Source organism: Seriola aureovittata, chromosome 12 (genome assembly GCF_021018895.1).
Source record: "Seriola aureovittata isolate HTS-2021-v1 ecotype China chromosome 12, ASM2101889v1, whole genome shotgun sequence".
NCBI lineage: Eukaryota > Metazoa > Chordata > Actinopteri > Carangiformes > Carangidae > Seriola > Seriola aureovittata.
In genome coordinates this window covers 18,715,081-18,736,303 of record NC_079375.1, presented here as the reverse complement: position 1 = coordinate 18,736,303, position 21,223 = coordinate 18,715,081, and the positions used below count along the sequence as shown (strand labels likewise).

The window sequence follows — 21,223 nt, the reverse complement described above, 5'->3', positions numbered from 1 at the left end:
TCAAGTGGAGCACCCAGTTTTTTTTATTTATACAAAGAATATAGCCATTCTACTTCAGAGGAATGAACCGAGAAGAGTGTGTGGCTCCAATACCGGGGCGACCGTGCTTGACTGGTTTGTAGGTGATGGAGAACTCGCCCAAGTAGTGACCACACATCTCAGGCTGGGGAGAGGAAAAACAGCATTATGTTAGTAACAAGACACACATCTTTCAGTCTGTAAACAAAAACGGTACAGAACACTCAAGTAGGAGATGGTAGTGGTTATTAACTTATGGAAATGACATTCAAAACTAAAGTCCAAACTTTAAAAAACTTTTTTTTTTTTTTTTTTAAAAAGACATTGCGTGACCTTGCATATAAACCAAACTTAAAGCCATGAAACAGTTGTGATTTAGTAGCTGCTAATAATGTACTGAGGTTTATGACAAGATTCTCTGTGGTCCTGTACAATTTAGGCAGGATTTATTCAGTGTACACTTAAAGCTAGAGGTCACTAAGAGTATGGATCAATGCATCTAAGAAGTGGCTTACACTAGCTTTGTTAGCCTGCATGTTCCTTTAGGTTACCTTTATAGCAGCATTTCCATTATTCTGCAGCATCCTGCATTTATATTGAATAACAAAACCATTGTGCTGTCACTTGTCTATTTCATGGCCTTGAATGTTCTGCGTACTGTAGTTCTGACATCAAAGTTTTAAGCTTGTTGTTGTTGTAGACAGGGAAATCTGACATTTTTTCTAGTGGAGCAATTATGACTGAGAGGGAGGGATGATTGAGGAAATTTACATGAGAATGAAAGCAAAAGACAAGGACAACTTATATAAATTTGCAAAAATATTTCAAGTAAATAGGAATCACAATTTAACTCCTGCAAATGAGTAAGTATTATAGCTTAGACTTCTTAGTGCACAGTGGATCAAATATAAGAACCCACATTGCCTGGATCATTATATGCTTCATTTGAAACAAATTTGACCTGACCCCTTTTCTAGGGACAATACCCATTATGTTTTAACACTAATGTCACTGTGTGACATGCTTTCTTCGACATGACAAAAGTAGTATATGTGGTGGTTCATATAGGCCCAGGTTTCAAAACCTGGACTGACAGCACCTCACCTTGATTTCAACCTGGTTGAAGGTCTTGCCGTTGTACACGCCAACCATGGACCCGACCATCTCAGGCAGGATGACCATGTCCCTCAGGTGGGTCTTTACCACCTCGGGTTTCTCCATGGGGGGAGCCTCTTTCTTTGCCTTGCGCAGGCGCTTCAGGAGGGACTGCTGCTTGCGGCGCAGACCACGGTTCAGCCTCCTCCTCTGGCGGGCGCAGTACAGCTGCATCAGCTGCTCACTGTAGGGGGAGAGAGGACAGTGATGACTATGAAATCCCTGATCACCTTTAAACCAAAATTTTAGTTGCTGGTCAAATGCAGACAGAGCACAGCTCAGAGGCAGTTGTTGACTGAGAAATGCTGTGTATGCAAAAAACCTCTCATCTCTGTGAGCTACACTTGAATAGACAACAGGAAAGGGAGAATACAAAGACAGCCAAATGTGTAACAATAAAAGAGTGCAATCACAAGTGCCCAGACAAATCTGCCAAAGCATTTCCAGTTTCAGTGTGGTCTCTAGCCATCAATGGCAGACTTGCAGATCCGTTTTATTCAACTTCAAAACATGGACAGCAAGGTCACTTAACATTAAGGGAAAGTTATATGATCAATGTCAGGAAAAAAGTCTGTTTCACTACCGATAAACGCCACTTCTGTCAAGACAATCAGATTTACTATAATTCACTAGCAAAAAGAAAAAAAGAATTACTAGATGCCAACAGTTGAAGGACCTGAATTTCAGATTTTAGATTTATGGACACACAGATATGTCAAGGCCCTTAAGCCAAAACTGAGTACATGCAGGTTTTTGCAGTTTGTGTGCAGTCAGTGTGATTCTGAAACACGCTAAAGCTTCACACCACTTATATGAAGCAAAACCTCAGTTTCTAACCAGTGAGACTGTGGCACTGAAGCTGGCCAACATGCAGCGACAGCAGTGTCACTTACTAGGACATGTCCAGCAGCTGGTCCAGGTCCACACCTCTGTAGGTGAACTTCCTGAAGGTACGCTTCTTCTTGATCTCGGTATCCGCCTGGAAAAGACAGACATGGTTCCCGGTCAGTACGTAGCATACACAGTTAGCATTCACAATATAGCGCAAATGCCTTCCTTCAGTGACGATATTAATTCACAGAAAGTTTTATTAACTCTCGCTTGAGCACTGCAGGAACATTATAGAGACAGGTCATGTTTAACTAGTAGTTCAGACTGTGTAGAACCACCGGGTTAGCTTAGCCACAGATGGCCATAGCTCAGGCTAATACACAGCCTACAAACATAGATTTATCTGACATTTTGGGCAACGATTTCCTGCGTAATGGTCAGTGAACGTGTGGAAGTGTCAGATGGCATAGCCAGCTATCTTAATTGTTTACTCTAGAGCTCAGATGCATATAGATTATGTTTTGACAAGCTTCGGAATCAGTAAAGGACCTACCATCTTGCCTGATGTTCCGGGGGAAAAGAACGGCTACAAGTCTCGTCAGGCCTGATATCGCGCGATTTGAAGCAAACATCCGGTGGTGTCTTCCGGCGTCAGTTCTCTTTGTGAACAGCAGATGGCGCAGTTGTACCATTACTGCGGTTTCTGATTAGTGTCAAGTTTCTACCAACGTGTCCCGTTTTCATTATCGTTTCTGTGCATCACTGTTTAGTCCATTCTTTCTTCGGTATATGAGGAGGAGAAAAGACAGTTACAGAGCAAAAACTAAACAGGAAAAAACATGTTATTGATTTGTTTATTTGGTTTTTAACACAGATGTAGCTCTAGCTAATAAAAGTCTCAAAGGTAACCACATTTACTCAGGTACTAACTTAATTACAGTTTTGAGGTACTTGCACTCCAGTATTTCCATTTGGTGCATCTTCTAATCCAATACATTTTAGGGGAAAATCTTCTTCTTTTAACTGTCACTTTTCTAGTTTTTTTTTTTTTTCCAGATTAAGATTTTACAAACATCTGAAAAGATCATAAAATACAATAGTGTTTAAGATCAAACCAGTGGGGAACCCCTTACAAAAAAGCAGTGTCTAGTTGGGCGCCTTCTTTCGTTTCTCGCACTGTATCTCTGTGAGTTGTTACCAGCTTCACCAAAGTCTCACATTTCACATGGTTTCATTTAAAGAACAGTTTGAGGCTGAAAGATGTGAAAAAATCTCCAATATATCACTGTTATACGAATTAGTTTTATCTTGTTACCACTGCACTAAACTGCCTAACTTTATATAAACAATCTCCACCAGCTACAACAGTAAAATGGTGCTTAGGCCTACAGAAATATGCCTCAGTATTAACAATGTAATAATGTCATACATAAAAAATTATCAGTCACAGCGGCCACTTTTGTGGAGAATGAGTACCTTTGATACTTTAAGACCATATCGCTGATAATACTTTATTACATTTACCGAAAATAAAATATAATAAAAAATAAAATTCTAAATGTGATTCAATCTACATTTACTAAAGTATGGGACTTTACTTGAGTATTTTTAGACACCATCTCATTTTCAGATAAACATTTTACTTTTAACACATTTATTCAATGTCCTCTTTCAGGACCAATGATGACAAGGTCCTCAGTTTTATCCTTGTTTAAGTCAAGAATATTTCACCACCCAAACATGCCCAACTAATATTTAATATGCCCGTTTGTTGCACTTCTTTACCTGATCTCTCTTGCACTTAATGAATAGATGTACTTCTATGTAAATATTTTTGAGATATCCAACACAGTTAATGTTTGAAAATTTGACTTGGACTTATGTTATGGAGTTTTTCTTTTTTTCCATCGCTACAACTAAAGGGTTTCAATATAATTTGCTTTAAAGAATTTATACTGTGCAGTAGCCACCCTTTCACCCAATTACAAAAACACATGCAGTTATTTCCACTTCCTCTGTTGGTGTCTAATCACTCAGTCAGCTTCGGTTTTATTTACCCAGGTTTAGATATATCTGCCTCCACCCGAACACAAGAGTGAAAGTCAACATGGACAATTGAATTAGTATTTATTCTAATTTCACCAGTGTTAAAATGATATAGTCCTCGTTTTTGTCTGTGATCTATTATTGTTGCTTTAGATGTCAATGGCTGATAATCTGATTAATAGAGATTAATTTAATCTGACTTCCTTTATTTTTTGGCTCTGTAGTGTTGTTTGAAAATGTGTACTCTACATTCAGGATGTGGCTTTAACTAATTTGCTCATGCTGGCTGGGCACTTTTTCACAACACGATAATGAAGACTTAATTCATTTACTTTTAAAACAAATGTTGATATTGAAGATTATATATGGACATTTTCATTGCTCGGAGTTCCACAAATTAAAGCCATTCACCATCAATGTTTGGATGGCAGGGAGCAGTCTCAAAACCTGAACAAAAATACAACCAAAACTATCTGCATACCAGAAAATGTTTTATACGGTGCATTCTATGCACTTTTTTCACATTTTGTTATGTTGCAGTCTTTTGCTAAAATTGTTTAAATTCAGCATTTCAACCTCATCAATCTACACTCAATACCCCATAATGACAAACTGAAAAACAGCATTTTAGACATTTTTCCAAATTGTATTAAAAGGAAAAACTACAATATCACATTGACATTAGTATTTAGACATGTGCAATTTGGCTCAGGTGCTTCCCATTTCTCTTGACCATGAGGAGGAAGGAACTGCCTGTCGATGTACAGATCTGGGGAAAGATACATTGAAGCTTCCCAGGAGCACAGTGGTCTCCTTAATGCTTTAATGGTAGAACTTTCGAACAACCAGGACTCTTACCCAGAGCGTAAACTGAGCGATCAGGGCAGAAGGGCCCTGGTATGAGATGTGACCAAGAACTTGATGGTCACTCGGCTTGAGCTCCAGAAATCCTTCTTTGATTTTAGCATAAAGCTGCAAGATAACAAAATGTGAAGAAAAACTGAAGGGATCTAAAGACTTTTCTTGAATGCAGAGAATGTATTTCAAGTGAACAGGACCTTTGAAAACACACGTTTGTTTTGTATGGGTGACTTGCAGCATTATACAATAGTGTGTAGTAATAGTACCACTCCAGCACTGCATGCAGAGCTACGGTTTCATTGACCCTCCTTAAGTATTTTCTAAAGACTTGATAAATAAGCCTCTATGCAGCTAGTGACAAATATCTGTTCATTATCTTTTTCACTGAACACCCGACAATTGTCCTTTTATATTTGTCAGGCACTTCGAGCTCTGTCATGTGTATGAAAAGTACTTTTCAAATAATCTAATCAGTTTTTATTTTAATTTGATTCTACATCACTGCAGACTAAGTCACAGGCCTATCCTTTGTTCCACACATTACATCAGTCTTTTTACAAATCAAACGGACACCAGATAATGAATACACATCTTTATTACATAAAGATCACAAAAAAAAAGTTTTCCATTGGCATAAAAATTATTCCAGAGGAAAAACCAATAGTCCAATACAAAATGTTATTCAGAGTCAAGGTACAAAGTAGCCCCCATTCAAATCACAAATAAGCATAAATAATAATCTTAATGATCAAATATAATCATGATTGGTTCACATATCAACCAATATTAAGATTGATTCACTTAAACATTACTGACAAGAAAAGAATCCAGTATTCTTGCTTGGAATGTTCAAAACTTCACTTGAGTCTTATTTTGTCCACTCCCCACTCCTCTCCCTCTCTCTCTCTCTCTCGCTCTCTCTCTCTAATCCAAAGAAAACAAGCTCAACTCCAGTTGGACTGGTTATGCAAACAAAGGAAATATTTCCTCCATTAAAAAAAGAAAAAACTGAAATGAGTGAGAGAACAGACAAAATATAAGATGATAAGACTGGTTTGTTCGAAAAAGTAAATTGATTTTGTTCCCTCATCTGTCTGAACAACCTAAAAAGGTTTTCTACTGCATGTGTGAATGACCAATACTGAAGGAGATACTGAAGAAGTAACAAACACAAACAAATGTACATTCTCATTCACAGGAATTACAGAAATAACTTGATGTTGTTTACACAGATGTTATAACTATTATAGATAAGCACAAGCATGGGTGTCTTGATAGAAATAACATGCGTTTCCTACAAACCGTAAAAAAAAAAAAAAAAAAAAAAAAAAGTTTCTTTTTAAAAAGTCCCTAATGTTTCACTTTTAATTTCATATTGCCCTTAAAAAATAAAATTAAAAATAAAAAAAAAAACCTAGGGATCTCCCTTAATGCAACTAATGACTCAGCAAAAACCATTAGGGGAAAAAAGGGGGCTTTGGCACATAAAAACAAAATCCCTGGGATAGAAAACTAGCAAAGCCAAAGGGATTGGCTTTTGTGGTCACTTTAAATATTAAAAAAAAAAAAAAAAAGTAAAAAAAGATTCCGAAATACAGTTCATGATATGTGTAACATTGGTCTTGCACAAATAGGGCTAAGAAAACAATTCAATACAATACTAAAAAGGATGAGACCTAAAAAAAGGAACAACATCCTATGGATATAAAAATAAGCCGCCCGCCTCGAGGAACACGCCTCGTCATTTCCCTTCCTCAGCTCTCTCCTTCCGTCTAGTAATCCGTCCCGTCTTCTTGGTACACCTGCTCTTCTTCCTGGTAACCTTGGTAACCCTCGTCTTGGTAATCTGGGATGTAGTCGCGGACGCCCCCTGCCCCGTTTTGATCACCTGCGACCTCTCCGGCTTTAGGACAGTACTTGGCGTCATAGATCTGCCTCCCCAGGCCGAAGTTCTGGCCGCTCTGGTTGGCTCCCTGGCTGTAGCCCATCTGCAGGGACATGGTGCTGTTGTCACACTTGTCTGTGCCCAGTTTCTGGTCGTAAATGGCACGCCTTGTACCTGGAGCCGTCATCCCAGCCTGTAGTAGAGATAGGGAACAAGGAAATGAGAATTTTATGACATTATAATATTTACATAACAATTGTGTTTCCTTCAAACAAAGTCCTGATTTCACTGAACCCAGTTTTTGACTCGGTGTAGACAATCCAGATTGTAGAGCTGTCTACAAGTCTAAACATGACACAAGCTTACAGCAGTGAGGGGACAGGAAATGAGTGAGGCCCTGAGGCTTATTTCCACTGCAGTGCTATAATACAGAATTTATGAGAAGTTGGGAATATGTTGGAGTACCTGGCTCGCCCCCTTGTTGGTTCCCATTTGCAGACTGATGGTTGTGTTGTCCATGGGGGGCTGGATTTGAGCTTTGTGGTTATATAAGTGCCTCCTGGTGCCATATGCATTCATACCTGCCTGACTGGCACACTTGTTGGTCCCCATCTAAAGAAAAGAAAAGAAAAAAAACACCACAATATATCAGTTAAAAAAAAAAAAATTGTTTAATTTAAAAAAAAAAAAAACATACAAGACTTGCAAAACAAGAGTGCTTTATACCAACTTGCTGCACTTACACAACAAACAGCGATAAAATGTTGCATAATACCATTGTATTTTAGGGAAACAAAAACTTTTTAAGTTTCAGTCACTTGTTATAAACAGAAAGCTCTATTGTAACCTTTCCCCACTGCATAGGTAGCCCTCATTTTTACTTGACATCTTTGTTGTTGGCAGAAACAATAACAAGCAAGAGGCTTAAGAGCCCGTAACAATGAGCAGCTCTTATGCCGAAGTATGCTAGGCTTGACATGAGATCATGAAGTCTGGTTTCGCAGTAGTTTCGCCACATGCAGTCGTGTGTTCAGCTTTCCAGGGCATGTGCCTCACCTCCGTCAGGCACAGGCAAAGGATATCAATAAGATATAGTGGAGCGTCATTTCATAGTCCAATACTCTTTTCCTTTATTGACAAAATTGGGAAAATTTTGTTCTGTCCCACTGGATTATTGTCTTCAATAGACTAAGTATCACTGACAGACCTGCTGCTCATCCAGGAGTCTCCGATCAAACCATACCTGTAGGCCAATGACGCACTGTCCCGCCTTCATCTTCTCCTCATCAAACAGCCTCTCCTGCTTGTCAGCGTACTTCACCCCGATGTCCACCCGTGACTGGCAGCCCTTGGTCTTGGCCTTAAGAGGAAATAAAGTGTAGAAGGTTGTCATTGTGGATTTCAAGAAGTGCAGTCATAAACATGCATATTTTCTTTTTATTTTTTTAAGACTCACCATGCTAGCCAGTGCCAGCAGCGTTGTCTGGACCTGGGTCATGTTTCCACTCTCAAACAGGTCGTTTGCCTCGAAGATATCGTGAGGTTTCAGGCCGTATGACGTGATGGCTTTGATGAAGTTCGTCAGGTTCTCCAGCTAAAACCACACCAGTTTAAACAAGATCAGCAACAGTGTTCGTGCAGGATTCGTAATGACATTTGTGCAATTATTTCTGTTTGCACAACCATCTTCTTTTCCTTATTAATAAGATGCAGTCGTTTAGGTGTAAAAACAGTTTGTAGTCTGAAATGTGGAGCTGGTTTACACTGACTGGTTACACCTCAGTGAAGAATCCAGTCTGAAAAGATGCTTACATCACTGCCAACAGGCAAGTATAACCATGACCTAGCATGATTCAGTGTGCTGACATCCGAACATTTAAAGCACAATACAAGAGCACAGGGAGCTATCTGTTGACCATTTATATATGTATGTAACTGATGTCATTAGGAGGCAATTATTAGCACGGCTCCACCACACCTTCAACTTGTTAAAAAGAAGGTCACAAACTAACACACCTGATGCCAGTTCAGGGCAGACTGGTTGATCTTTTTCACTGAGCCTGGTTGAAGTTTGTTGATGAGTCTGTGACAGAAAAGCAGAGAGAAAAACCATTCAGTTTTTCCAAAACACTGTAAACAGGAAGACAAACGATCAAGGCCCTGGTGTCGCAGTGTCATGGACGATCGACGATCTCTGCTTACTCGCACAGAATGACTCCATTCTTCAGGCCTTTCTGGAAGTCTGGGCCAATGGAGGAACCAGTGATGTCTTCAATCCAGATCCTCAGTTCCTCTTCCTTTTGAGGGTCATACTTCTGTGCAATCTGGTTGGACAGAGATGTAAAAGGGTCACATGTGTCTCATGAGTAACCACGATAGCCAGTAGCTCATCTGTTAAACAGTAAATGCATTGATAGTTTGTCATTATCTCTTTTTGTTCCTCCCTGCCCACGTTGACCTCCCGCTCACACACACATGCGACTTAAGATTTATAAGAATTACACAAAGACACAGAGAACTAAGCTGTACATCATATAACATAACAACATAACATGTTAACATTTGTCCCGAAGGTGTTATGACTGCATGAACTCATGTTTCATGTTCACCCCTGAATTTCACTGTGCCTCAGTGTAGTAAGCTATGTCTACAGAGGTGTTGTTGTCTTGTTTAGCCCTCATAAAAGAAAGGTGACACTGACATGCCCTACCATACACACACACACACAAGGATATCCTGTTTGGTAAACTGCTAAATTCTGCACAGGAAGGCAGCGACTGAAAAAAGGGAGGGAGGGTGACTTTTAAGGGGCTTAACATTGCACAAAGATTGACTCTCTGGTGAGGGTGCCACTGTTGAGGTGTTACTTTGATGTATAAGCTTGTTTGGATTGGTGACATAAGTGTAAGAAACGTGCTACGCCGACTCTGAAAAAGACCATTCAGGAAGAGCATTGCAGTATGGTCACGTAAACAACAGTCCACTCTGTTGAGTGGCACACTGGGGAGCAGAAATGAGAAGAACAGAGGCAAACATTTCTTCTCCTCCGGTATAGGATGAGGTGTTGAATGGGCTGTCGAATGGGCTGCGTGCAAACTATCAACCAGCTAACAATCTCCCTCTGTTCCCAGAGGGCAACGAGAAACTGAACCGCAGAGCTCAACCTACCATATACATAGAAGTTGGCCACACTCTGCTCACAGCTGGTTGCACTCTTAAGGAATTTCTATCTTCTAATTATGTTTCCTTCTTTTCGTTATCCCCACATTAAAAAACAATATTGGCTATTTTAATTGCCCACAAAGAATTTGACAGATGTAATTTGCAGAGACAAGCTGAACACAAGGAATTCAGTCCACAGTGCTCGGATAAAAGAGCTGAATGAAGCAGCGAGGGAGCAGGATTGCTGTGTGTTGAGCCAATGAATGAATACAGACTGAGTGGAGACTAAAAAAAAAAAAAAAAAAAAGAAAAAAAAGTTGTGTACTGCTGCCGCTCAACTTTAAGTTCAGGGTCTAAACGTCAGTATACTCTCGCCGGTAAATGTTCTGCACCTTTTTAAGCAAAAGGAAAAAAAAAAAAAGGGGAGGGGAGCCAAGGGGAGAGTAAATCCTTAAATGCCTCACATTTTACGGAGGGGGCTACGTCAGCAATGGCAGGAAATACCACTCAAGTCAGCATCTCTTTAAACCCCCCCCTCACTATCAACCCCCACCTTCAAGGACGCCACTAGTAAGAGACAAGGGAAATCTGCATGTTTTTCTTTACGTCCGGCACTTGTTGTTCTGTGGAGATTTGGGGAGGGGACATGACCCTTTCTCTCCTGTACAAGGGCACAGCCAAGGAATGCAGATTAAAAAAAATAAAATAAAAAATCAGTTGACGGTGAGTTAAAATAACTTGAGCAAAACCAAAGATGTCTGAAGCAGGTCAGCTGCAACTTAAACTACATTTGAGAAAATGTTGGCCACGCTAATGAAGCAGTATTACACAGTAGCACCACATTTATTCCCTACATTTAAAAAAAACAAAAAAACAAGGGGGAAAGTTGTCAAGGTTATGCAGCTCAGGGTGATACACACTTAATCTCCAGCATCAGCCCTGGTATTTTAAGTGGATCCGGCTGTGCAGAGATCTGTGCAGACAGGCCCAAATAAACAAGGTGCTTTCCTCACCAAGGCCCCACTCAGAAAGTTACACATTACCAAAGAGTGGGCTTTACTTTAAAGCCTGGTTTGGTTTGAGTGACTTCAGTCTGGGGCTGATTATACTGGGTGAAATCTGAAAAGGGAGAAAAAAAAAAAATCCTCTCTTCCATTTTGCATTGCAGTTTAGAGCGAAGAAAAGTTAAAGTATGAGAAGCAGCACGACACCTTACCACAAGGGGGGAAGTAGGAAACTATTCTTGTTATTTCAAAGAAGCAATAAAAAAAAAAGGGAACAGGGAAGGGCAACAACGAGGATGGACTGCATCCAATGCAGGGGACTAATGGGTGAATTACATTATCTGCTAATGCAGGTCACAACGCCGGGTAACAAGCTGCACACTCAGGGAACAAAAAAATCCTGGAAACGGGGATAACAATTTTGCCACAACGACAGACTTTTTTTTGCCAAGAGGGACAACGCCCATAGTCTGGTTTTAAGTTAGTCTCCTGCATGGGAAACTTAACATTAGCTTCTCAAGATGCAAAACTCGAAGATGGACATATACTTTGCAAACTAATCACACACAAAGAAAGTTTCGTATGAATCATAAAGTTTGTTTAATCTTTAAAAACACTTAAATCTCTCTTTTGACGTCTTTTCATCCACCTCTGGCTACCTTTTAACCTGGGCACGCGTATCAAAATGGACGCCAGGTGACTTTGCTGCTGCCGTTCAGAGAGACGCACAATGAGCATGATGGGAGTAAAAGTTGAATGCAACTTACTTTATAATGATATATAAAAAATATGTACACATACCTTGTTTTTGACTTCCGCAGATAATCCGTAGGCAGGACCTTTGTTAAAAGCAGCCATTGTCAAAGAGTTGTGATTTTTCTATTGGAGTTATAAAAAAGAGAGAGACACTGACCTAAGAATAAAAACTGCGCTAAATTATCTTCGACTTTCTCTTCCAATGAAACCTCGGTGAGAACTAAATACTTCCTTTCTCTTTTACGGCCGCCAATTAGAGCGCTCCCACGGTTTCTATCAAAGATGATGCGTTAAAGAGTCAAGATAGTTCACTGCCGGTAGTCCAGCAGAGCAGTACAGGGGAGCGAAAGCTCGGGGAATGCCCCTTATATGAGGGGAGCCTGAAAAAAAACACAGATCTTAATGAATATTCAACACAAGGCGTCAACACGATGTAGTGTTAAGCTACTTTACCATTTCAAAAGGGGAGGGATAGTCTGAGGACTCAGAGGAGACGCACAAGAAGTCATGTCTTTTATTTTTCTTTATGCTATGTTTTGAGTGAAAACTTACATACATGACAGGTATTTTTAAGTGGATTTTTTCAGAAACAAAAAATTTGACTTATTTTGGCCAACCAAATATGAATGAATAATGACTTTCCACTGAATTCATCCAAGAATTGTATTCTTGGTGGTGTAGTTAACTGTATTTAGACCTTCATGATGGGAAATTAAATTCACACGATGTTTAAGTGAGCAGGTAACTCAATGAATGAAACATGACAAGTTATTATGTGCCACTCACAATCCACATGACGGAAAGATGTGTAATTTGTCACATGTGAGATGATGCTTGCAGTAGCACATGCCAGACACATCAGAACAAGTAGTGGGTGGGATCTACCAATTTCAGGGAGTGAATGTGATGAAAGTGCTGCATTTCTGCAGAATTGAAGTAACTAAAGCAACAACTAAACTCAGATGAGGGTGTGTGGTTTCGCGCACTGGTGTGTGTTGAAATCGTATGAAAGCCGTGAGGGGTGTAGGGGGGGACGGACTCATGACCTCGGTATTTCCAACAATCTGGCGACAGCCTTGTGCACAGCTATCTAATATTTTTTCAATGTGATCATGCATTTTTACAGCATGTAGGATTTGTGTTTAGAGGCTGATTCATTCATATGTCAAAAGGACGCCTTCATTAAGCTTCACTGGTTTTTATTACTATTACAAGTTTATTATAATAGTATCTGTCTTTCTCTTCATGTAGCCCGAGTAATACAAATTGGCGAGAAACAGCTTTTACTTCATCCTAACACATTCAATATCGGTGAATATTGTCTATATTGACTATCCTTGTGATGCAAAATATTGGGATAGCGACACTATATGCTTAGTTAAAAGTCACCTATAGCCTATACTACAGACTCTATAAACCAACAGTCACTACAATGTACTAAACTGCCCTTTCATCCCCGCTATAACAAGTACACAGGCAGACATCCTCTTGCTTTTCCTGAATACTCTTTGGTTATATTCTTCGTTAATCGATCCTAAGCTCCACCTTTCCCCTGCTCTTCCTTAGGTCGCGATTGATATCAAAAACTCCTTATATGGAAGGAAACTTCCCAAATTCCTGAATGGTGGGAGTGATCCGCAGGTCCCGCCCTGCATACCAGACGTGCAGTGGACCAGACGAATGGTCGCATTTTTTGAGTCACTGTCGATTAAAAAAAAAAAAAAAAAAAAGTTTTGAGGAACTAAACTAAGCACAATGGGCTACTGGGGTGACGTAATGTCGCTGCTATCGGGTTTTAGATAACAGACACAACTTCTCCTCACTTGCCAGGATTTGTAAAGCTACTGCAGAATAATGTCCGGTGGTCCAAATTTCAGTATGAGACAACAGTTTACAGTTTACCTTCTGTACATATTAATGTCACCGTGTGTAATGTAACCTGACAGTTGGAAAGAAAGGGGACTTTCTTCTCGGGGGCTTTTTTCTTTCTCTTCCTTTTGTCAAGTCAGCTCCACAACAGCAGGACTGGTCTATGCCTTTGTGCTGCTTCTAAAAATGGAGAACCATAACTTCTAAATGGAAAACTATCTAAAAAAATATATTCAATTTTATTTTCCTCTTCACACCTAAATGTGGGGATCATGAGGCAGGAGTACATCGTGTTTTTGTTTTGTTTTTTGTTAAAAAAAAAAAAAAGAAAAAGTAAGTGTTAAAATGTTGCAAGTTAAAACTCACCCTTACAAGTCCATCATCGTATATTTCCTAATAGGAAGCCTAGACACGGTGACACATGACCCAGCTGTGTTTCCAGAGAAGCTGGTGTCGGCTTATGAACAGTAGTGCTACTAGTAAAGAGGGCTACTGATGTTTGTAGAGTCTGAAATAAAAACTGGCCAAAGATACAGCTAGTTACCTTAAAACCTGACTTTAAAAAAAAAAAAAGGTTTTAGTTTTATAGTTATTATAGTGATTTCTTTGCGACAAAACTTTGATTTCTGTTGGAAATGAAGTTAGGTGTTATGGGTCAAAGCATGTCTGATGTTAGGGAACTTCTGACTGGGAGGTTTCATGCTGAAAATCAAACAGTCGGGGTCCGTGGAGGTATTTAGGAGGACGTCCTCCAGTAGCAGAGCTCTCATTGCTCTACTGTCGTTATCTTCTGCAAAGTGAAGAGCATTTTTGTGGTTAATAGTTTTCATACAGATAATTGTTCAGTTAATCAATTAATCTTTTCAGCCATTTTTCCAAGCAAAAGAGGGAAACATTTGCTGGTTGTAGCTTCTCAAATCTGAGGTTTGATGCGTTAAATCACATTGAATATGAGAGGGTTTCACATTGATGAAAAACGAAAGCCTAAGGAATCGTGTTGGCCTCTGGGAGATCGTACAGACAAAGCAATCAATTCATGAAGACAAAGTTCAGCAGATTAATCAGTAATGAAGGTGATCAGTTGCAGGTCCAATATCAACATCAGCAGATTTCAGTGAAATGCACAACTTCAACCTGACGTAGTGTTCGCTGAGTCTGAATCCTTCATGATACATTGCCAATCCTTCTCCACAGATTCAAACCAGACAAGATGGGACGTAAAATCTTGGGAACGTAATAATGACATAAGCCCAGGTGTCTCTCCTCTGACAGTGTGTCTGGTCGTAAACACAGCTGTTATTTCTCAACTTTTATATGGCTGGTAATTACGTCATACAGGTGAGCAGAGGGCTGATTCAGAGTCAGAGTAAATACACCCGAGGGGAGGCCAGTTACTCATCCTAATAGACTACTTATATGAGATCACATCAGCTCACTGAGTCATGGCAGGAAGTGATGTAGCTGTGATGCCCCCTCAGTCCATCAAACTGTCAAACATGTAGGGACCCATATGCGGTCTCTGTTGAGGCCACAATGCTAATAAAAATGTCACTTTTGCACACAAGGCAATTTCTTAACTGAGGTGATAACAATTCCCAGCTTCCACAGATGGAAGCTGATGGGAATCTTAAGTATGATTGTTTTGTTTAAAAATAGATGCTCAATATTCCCTTTGGGCTTGCAAAAATTATATTGTTCCCCACTGAAATTACTCATACCATCCCACCCCTTACATCATACATACTGATGCAGACTAAAGAGGCAAATGGATAACGTGCTCCCCCACATGGATGAACTGGGTAAGTACAACAAATTACAGCAACTTCTACAGTGTGGCTCAAAACAGAAAGCAGAACTGTACCGAGCTCAGACTGACCTTTAAGTTTCCATTTCGGGAGAAATATTCAAGATCAATTGCACTGTAAAAGACCCACCAGTCAGTCGACTGAGCTGAAGATTTAGATCATTTTATTTTTCAAACAATTGAGAGATGTTAAACACTGAACAAATAAAGATGCCCCAGTCAAAACTCCAGAAAACAGGTTCTTATCAACCAGTTGTAGCACTTTTCCTTTATTGCCAGCTGTGTTGTTGTGCAGTTTCTCATTGTCTGCAGCTTCACCCTTGCTTGATCAATGTGTACAAAAAGTTAACAGAAACGGTGCATATACCAGCTTCATTTTGATCATGGGATTTGGAATTCTCGCACATAAACCCAGCTCCACAGACAGGCGTGTTTTATGCGGAAGCAAATCCAGATTAACCATTTACCAAGGCACATTGGTAGGGATGAATGACTGAAAGAACAAACAAACAAACCAACAAGAAAGGCTGCGCATAAGCCTATCTTAATTCAAATTGTGAAGAAAAAGTGGTAGTGACTGATGAGTATAAAGGGAAAACAAAATTAAGTATTAGTTGTCACATGAACAATACCAAGAATATCTGATGCACACAGCTTTCTCTCTCCCTTTTATGTTTGCTGTATTTAAAAATGGAAGCAAAGGAAATGCTACCTCAAAACAATGTCCTAATTTTTTTTCTAGACTCTTGAAAGCAGCTGAAAGAACTTTAAATGTGTCTGAATAAACTACGGGCACATAACTGTAACTTGTGGGAGGATCACTCACTATTCACACTTGAATCAAGTCAGCGATGAAATGACCAACAAATTGTCAACTTATGTACAAGTGCATAAGAGGTCTCAATCCTGTACATTCACTAAGGCTGTTTAACATACAAAAGTCAAGGATTTTCAGAAGGCAAACAATATCTAAAGGAATGGAAACAAAGTGAGTTCCAGCATTCAAACATTTCCTTTTTTTTTTTTTTCGTCTCAAATGCAAGTATTGATTGGCTTGGGAGAGAATTAGTGGGTGGCAATAGTTTTCACTGTAGTGAAGTTTCAAAGTAGCACCACACTATTTAATGGAACCATTTGAAACCAAATAATTTCTCAGGATTTACTTCTCAACAGTTGAGATTACTTGGACATATAAGAGCTGTGTGATGAGACAGAGAGAGTGAAACTGGGTGAAGGGTGGAGTATGGAATGTTAATAACCAAATGCATTGATCAATCTTAAAGAAAGACCATGCAAAAACATTTGTATGCCCCCTTTAACATTGAAGATTAGGCTGACAACATTGTGATGCAAACAGGAAAAAAAAAAAAGAAATCTATAGGTTTTTGAACATCTGTTTTGATGAACTGGTCAAAAATAAATAGATGTATACATGATACGAAATTTATAATTTACTCTTTATATCTCACATAAAGCTTCTTGTAACTGCCAAATATGCTCCAGAATTTCATACTCTGGACATGTTCAGCTCTACCTGTGCTAGATGAGCTCTATCAACACCTTTTCTGGGCACCAACATAGCGGTCTGGACAGGACAGCTAAACCCCAGCCTTCCCCTCAAATTTAACACTAGATTGTAATTCCTCATTAGAAACTAGAAGGTAAAAGAAGAAGGCAGTATCATCCCAATAACCCTGAAACAGGGGTACAATTCTGAACATTAAGAATTCACATCATAACACCATTTCTGGTTGTCTGGGATAATTATGCCCTCTCTTTTAGGCCTTCTGTGTTAGTACCAGCACTCTGCAGCTAGGGCCTCATTATTCCTGTGGCTTTCAGTTTGAAAAATAAAACAGAAACAGCCCTTGGTATTACAAACTCAACTACTTCTTTTAATCTTTACTCTTTTTATACCAAAATCTCAATAGATTATCACAGAAAGAAGAAGAGGCATGGGGGAGTTTAGCAGGCCTGGCTTTTGCTAAACTCACAGTGGACAAACAAAATCACAAAGTATCTTGTCTCTGTAGAGACAAAGAAAGGAGTGGAAAAGGACAGCAACCGTCCCAAACCCCTCAGTCTAGGCAAACATATGGCAGGATGTTCAATTTGCTTTCATCCCCATGAGGGTCCAATGATATGCACTCTGTCCAATCATACCAGGTGCCCTTGGTATCATAACAACCATTCACCCCTGGCCAGTGCTGTGTGTGTATCCTGTCCAGGTCCTCGTCTGTCACCTCCCGGCTCACGCCTGGTAAATCCCCTACTGAGCTGTCCGTCTGCAGAACATGTGTCTTCCTTGAATCCTTAATCTCCTGTTCTTCCCTTTTCAGATACTCTGACATGAAAAAGTGTGCACTAGGGGCCTGGACCCCTGAGGAGGTGAGCACATTGCTCTGAAGGTTCAAGTAGGACTGGATGATTTCATTTCTGGACAGCTCCTTCCAGTTTGTTTGGTGGAAAGGGTTAGGGCTAGGGCCTGGGGCTGAGGATGGGGCTAGGGCTGGAGTTGGAGTTGGAGTTGGGGTTGGGGTTGGGGCTGGGGCGGGGGCTGGGGCTGGAGCCGGGGCCGGGGCAGGGACTGGGGGAGTGGGCTGTTGTACAGTGCTTTCAGTTCTCTGCCTAGATTCAGAAGGTTCAGGATTGGGGATTTCCTCTGTTTGAGAAGGTTCTTTATGTACCAGAGGTTTGATCTGACCTGTCACAGGGTCAAATGTTAGTCTGCGTTCTTTTAACCGTACAGGTTTAGTCGTGTCCTCTATTTTCTGGCCATCTAAGTTGACAGAGTAGTCTCTAGACCTGTACTTCCTCCTTTTATGCTCCGAGTTAGGGGCCGTTGACCCGTCTGTGTCATCAGACACAGCCATGGCTCCCTCAGATGTCGGTCTGTGTAGTTCTGAGTTCTGTTGGGGGAGAGAGGTTGAAGGGGAGACTGACAGGGATTCCAGTGTTGCAGATATGTCTTGTGGTGGGCAATGAGAGGGGACTTCTGACGAACTGGGCCAGTGCATTGAGGACCTATGAGAAGAATGTGGCAGCTTGTCAGCGTATGATGCTTGGGCTGGAGAGGACACAGGCTGGGACAAAGACAAGGGAGAGTCCCTAGAGGAAGGGCTTGGGATTGGAGTTCCTTTCTGTGCATATACTGAAGAGCGCTTGGTCACTGTGTCTTGCTTCATGCTCCTTGGACTGGTAGTGAGGCCACGGGGACTTTTGGCTTGATAATAGCCCCCTCCTCCTCCTTCATCCAGTCTGGCCTGTTGCTGCATCACAGCAACCTTGATCAAAGAGGAAGTGCTAGGTAGTTTGGCCACTCCAGGGGAGCTGGGGCGAGGCTTGACAGCATTAACCGGAATTCTGTTGGTTTTATCGTTATCAAGGTGCTCTATTCGAGATCTGTCAGGAGACGGAACAACCTCCTGATCAGGCTGGGCATCTGGACTGCCTGCAATCCCATTGGTGGGTGGTGGTGAAACATTGTTATCATATGGAGACATCTTGGAGATTTTTTCTGGTAAGTGCACTCCACTGTCTCTGTGCTCTGCCCGCCGCTTACGACTGCTTGATTTTTCAGCTTTTGGTGAATATGTGTTGTGAACATCATTTCTGATTTTGACCTCAGTGACACCCTTCCCTGACACAGAAATATCAGGAGGAGAGGCATCTGTTCTGCAGGGATGAGAACTACCATTGGTAGACCCAGGGGCACTCGCAGCCACAGCTGGCCCGGGTTCAATCAGCTTTTGCCAGTTCCTTAAGAGTTTCTTAGCACGCTTTGCAAGGTCTTCATCCTTGGTCTTCTTCCTGACATCATTGATCAACTTTCCTAGTCGAGTTTCCTACATAAATAATGTGTGTGACAGTTAGAAACACATAAAGCTCACAAATTTTCTACATGAAGTAGTAGTTCATGTTTAATTACTTGTCTTACCTCAAGTGCTTCTTTGGTGATAGGATATTTTTCAAGACAGGCAATTACCTCCAATACAACCACCATATTGCATATCTGCAGGGAGGAAATACAAACATTTTGTATTACTTCACCTCCACACAAAGCAAATATTTGGTATTAGCCTAAACTCAACCATTACCTGTGGAAATAACAGTAAAAGTGATTGTTGAATTGGAATTCCAATTACTCTTTATTTATGAAGAAAAACAACGTTAATGACCACTACTGGCATGATTAACCAAGTCTCCCAAATTGATGTGAAAGCCATTGAATCGTGCCTACAACGTGTGTATGTGGGGCGCGTTAACGTTAGCTTTCACGTTAGCCTGGGAAACATTAGCTTGTCTGTCTGTACGACGCTGAAAAGTAAAGATGGAAAAGTGTCAACTCCAAAAACCTTTTTCATTGCAAAGGTTTTAATAGAAGTGTAGCATGCGAACAAAAGCCAAAACTAGGAAAAAAACACAAACTTTAATCTAAGCGAGTTTCTTCGTCCTGTCGACAAAGTCAATCAGCGAGTGTCGGCAGACTTACCTGTTAGCTGAATTGGCTACCGCTAGCATTTAACTAACTTGAGAAGGAAGGATCCGACTATTTCCTACAACGTAGCTTCAGCTTTTCAAGCTAAGAGTAAGCTAGCTACCGCTCACACTTCGTTAACATGGAATTTTTGGTGTGAAACAATCAACAACGAAACATCATCTAGTCAACTGATTAAACAAGCAGACGATTCAATACTAAAATGAGTATTCCTAGGGAATATGTATGCTTTACGTCCATGCCGTGAAATACTCTAAAGTCGCTTCTGTGTTTGGGCTAAGCTAACAGCTAGCATGCTATACAGCTAACGCCAGGACTACTGTCTAACCATGGCAACACTGCTGCTATGTTAGCTTACAAGCTGTCAACTGAAGAGTTCGGCTTCTCTTCGCATTTCATGGACATGTTGGTGCTCACCCAAAACATAAAACACGCATATTTAAAACAAACAATACACAGTTATTTGACAGTTGTTGTGTGAATTGCCTTGTCGAGTGTCCTGGGGTGCAGGTAAACAAGCTAACGTTCGCCAGCTAGCCTGTTAGCTTTAGCGTTACTCACATTGCTCTGACTGTCGATGGCCTGCAGCAGCCGGTCCCTCATCTGCTGCGGGGTTGCTGAGACCGTTGTCATTGCCTGTTCGGTGCGATCCGGAGGATGGAGGGAGGAATCCTCCAAAATGAAAACCGGGTGACAATGGTGACTCAAAAGCCGCTGCGGTTACACGTCAGGCGTCCGAACAGCATATTCTTCTGTCGCCTGTAAGGTACACGGCTCAGTTTGTCTCACATGGAAGTGGGAAATGTGTGCGCTGTGTTGGCCGCTAGCTGCTGCCTGCTCGGCGCTCTAGCAACTCACTACCAGCTGCTGGATCTCTCAACGGCCTCCTGCTGCATGCTGGGATACGGTGAGTGCGCTTTGACGTCTGCACGTAGTCAAGTAAACATCCCTGCCGTACACCTACACTCTTGGGTATACCCCACTGCTTCTTTCTAAATGCCTTACTGACCCATAGTAAATTAATTTTACACAGCAGATCACTGAACTGAGCAACGGAATTTGAAACAGTCCCCCACAAAAAATAATGAGCATGAGTCTATTAATATGTCAGAAAATTGTGGGCAGTGGCCAGTTCAGATTTCTTACAAGGTTCAAAACTACATAAACAGAAACGTGCAGCAGATCCAGCAAAAGAATGTTTGGCATTTTTTCTGGCTTAAGTCTTCTTCAATTCTTCAATACGAAATATTGTTGTTGGTCGATTTTCTGTCAATTAACTAGGCTAATTGAATTATACACTCATCATTTCAGCTTTCACCAAAGCCACATGTCAA

General features: G+C 40.8%; 3 protein-coding genes across 3 annotated transcripts; all 3 read right to left on the bottom strand.

Annotated features, from left to right (window-relative positions):
* Positions 1–5: 5 nt before the first annotated feature.
* rps15 (ribosomal protein S15) lies at positions 6–2,619 on the bottom strand. Its single transcript, XM_056390396.1, has 4 exons — positions 2,558–2,619; positions 2,067–2,152; positions 1,123–1,357; positions 6–163 (listed from the first exon to the last, which is right to left on the bottom strand). Exons 1-4 carry the CDS (start codon positions 2,558–2,560, stop codon positions 50–52), a joined length of 438 nt encoding a protein of 145 aa, XP_056246371.1. The 5' UTR covers positions 2,561–2,619; the 3' UTR covers positions 6–49.
* A 2,869-nt stretch (positions 2,620–5,488) lies between these two features.
* On the bottom strand, positions 5,489–12,045 carry cnn2 (calponin 2). The gene is made up of 7 exons (XM_056392282.1): positions 11,764–12,045; positions 8,999–9,120; positions 8,813–8,879; positions 8,253–8,390; positions 8,040–8,156; positions 7,262–7,408; positions 5,489–6,989 (listed from the first exon to the last, which is right to left on the bottom strand). Exons 1-7 carry the CDS (start codon positions 11,818–11,820, stop codon positions 6,684–6,686), a joined length of 954 nt encoding a protein of 317 aa, XP_056248257.1. The 5' UTR covers positions 11,821–12,045; the 3' UTR covers positions 5,489–6,683.
* Positions 12,046–15,538: 3,493 nt separating this feature from the next.
* Positions 15,539–20,789, bottom strand: crsp7 (cofactor required for Sp1 transcriptional activation, subunit 7). The gene is made up of 3 exons (XM_056392332.1): positions 20,451–20,789; positions 19,329–19,403; positions 15,539–19,236 (listed from the first exon to the last, which is right to left on the bottom strand). The coding sequence occupies exons 1-3, from the start codon at positions 20,520–20,522 to the stop codon at positions 17,470–17,472; spliced, it is 1,914 nt and encodes a 637-aa protein (XP_056248307.1). The 5' UTR covers positions 20,523–20,789; the 3' UTR covers positions 15,539–17,469.
* Positions 20,790–21,223: the final 434 nt, after the last annotated feature.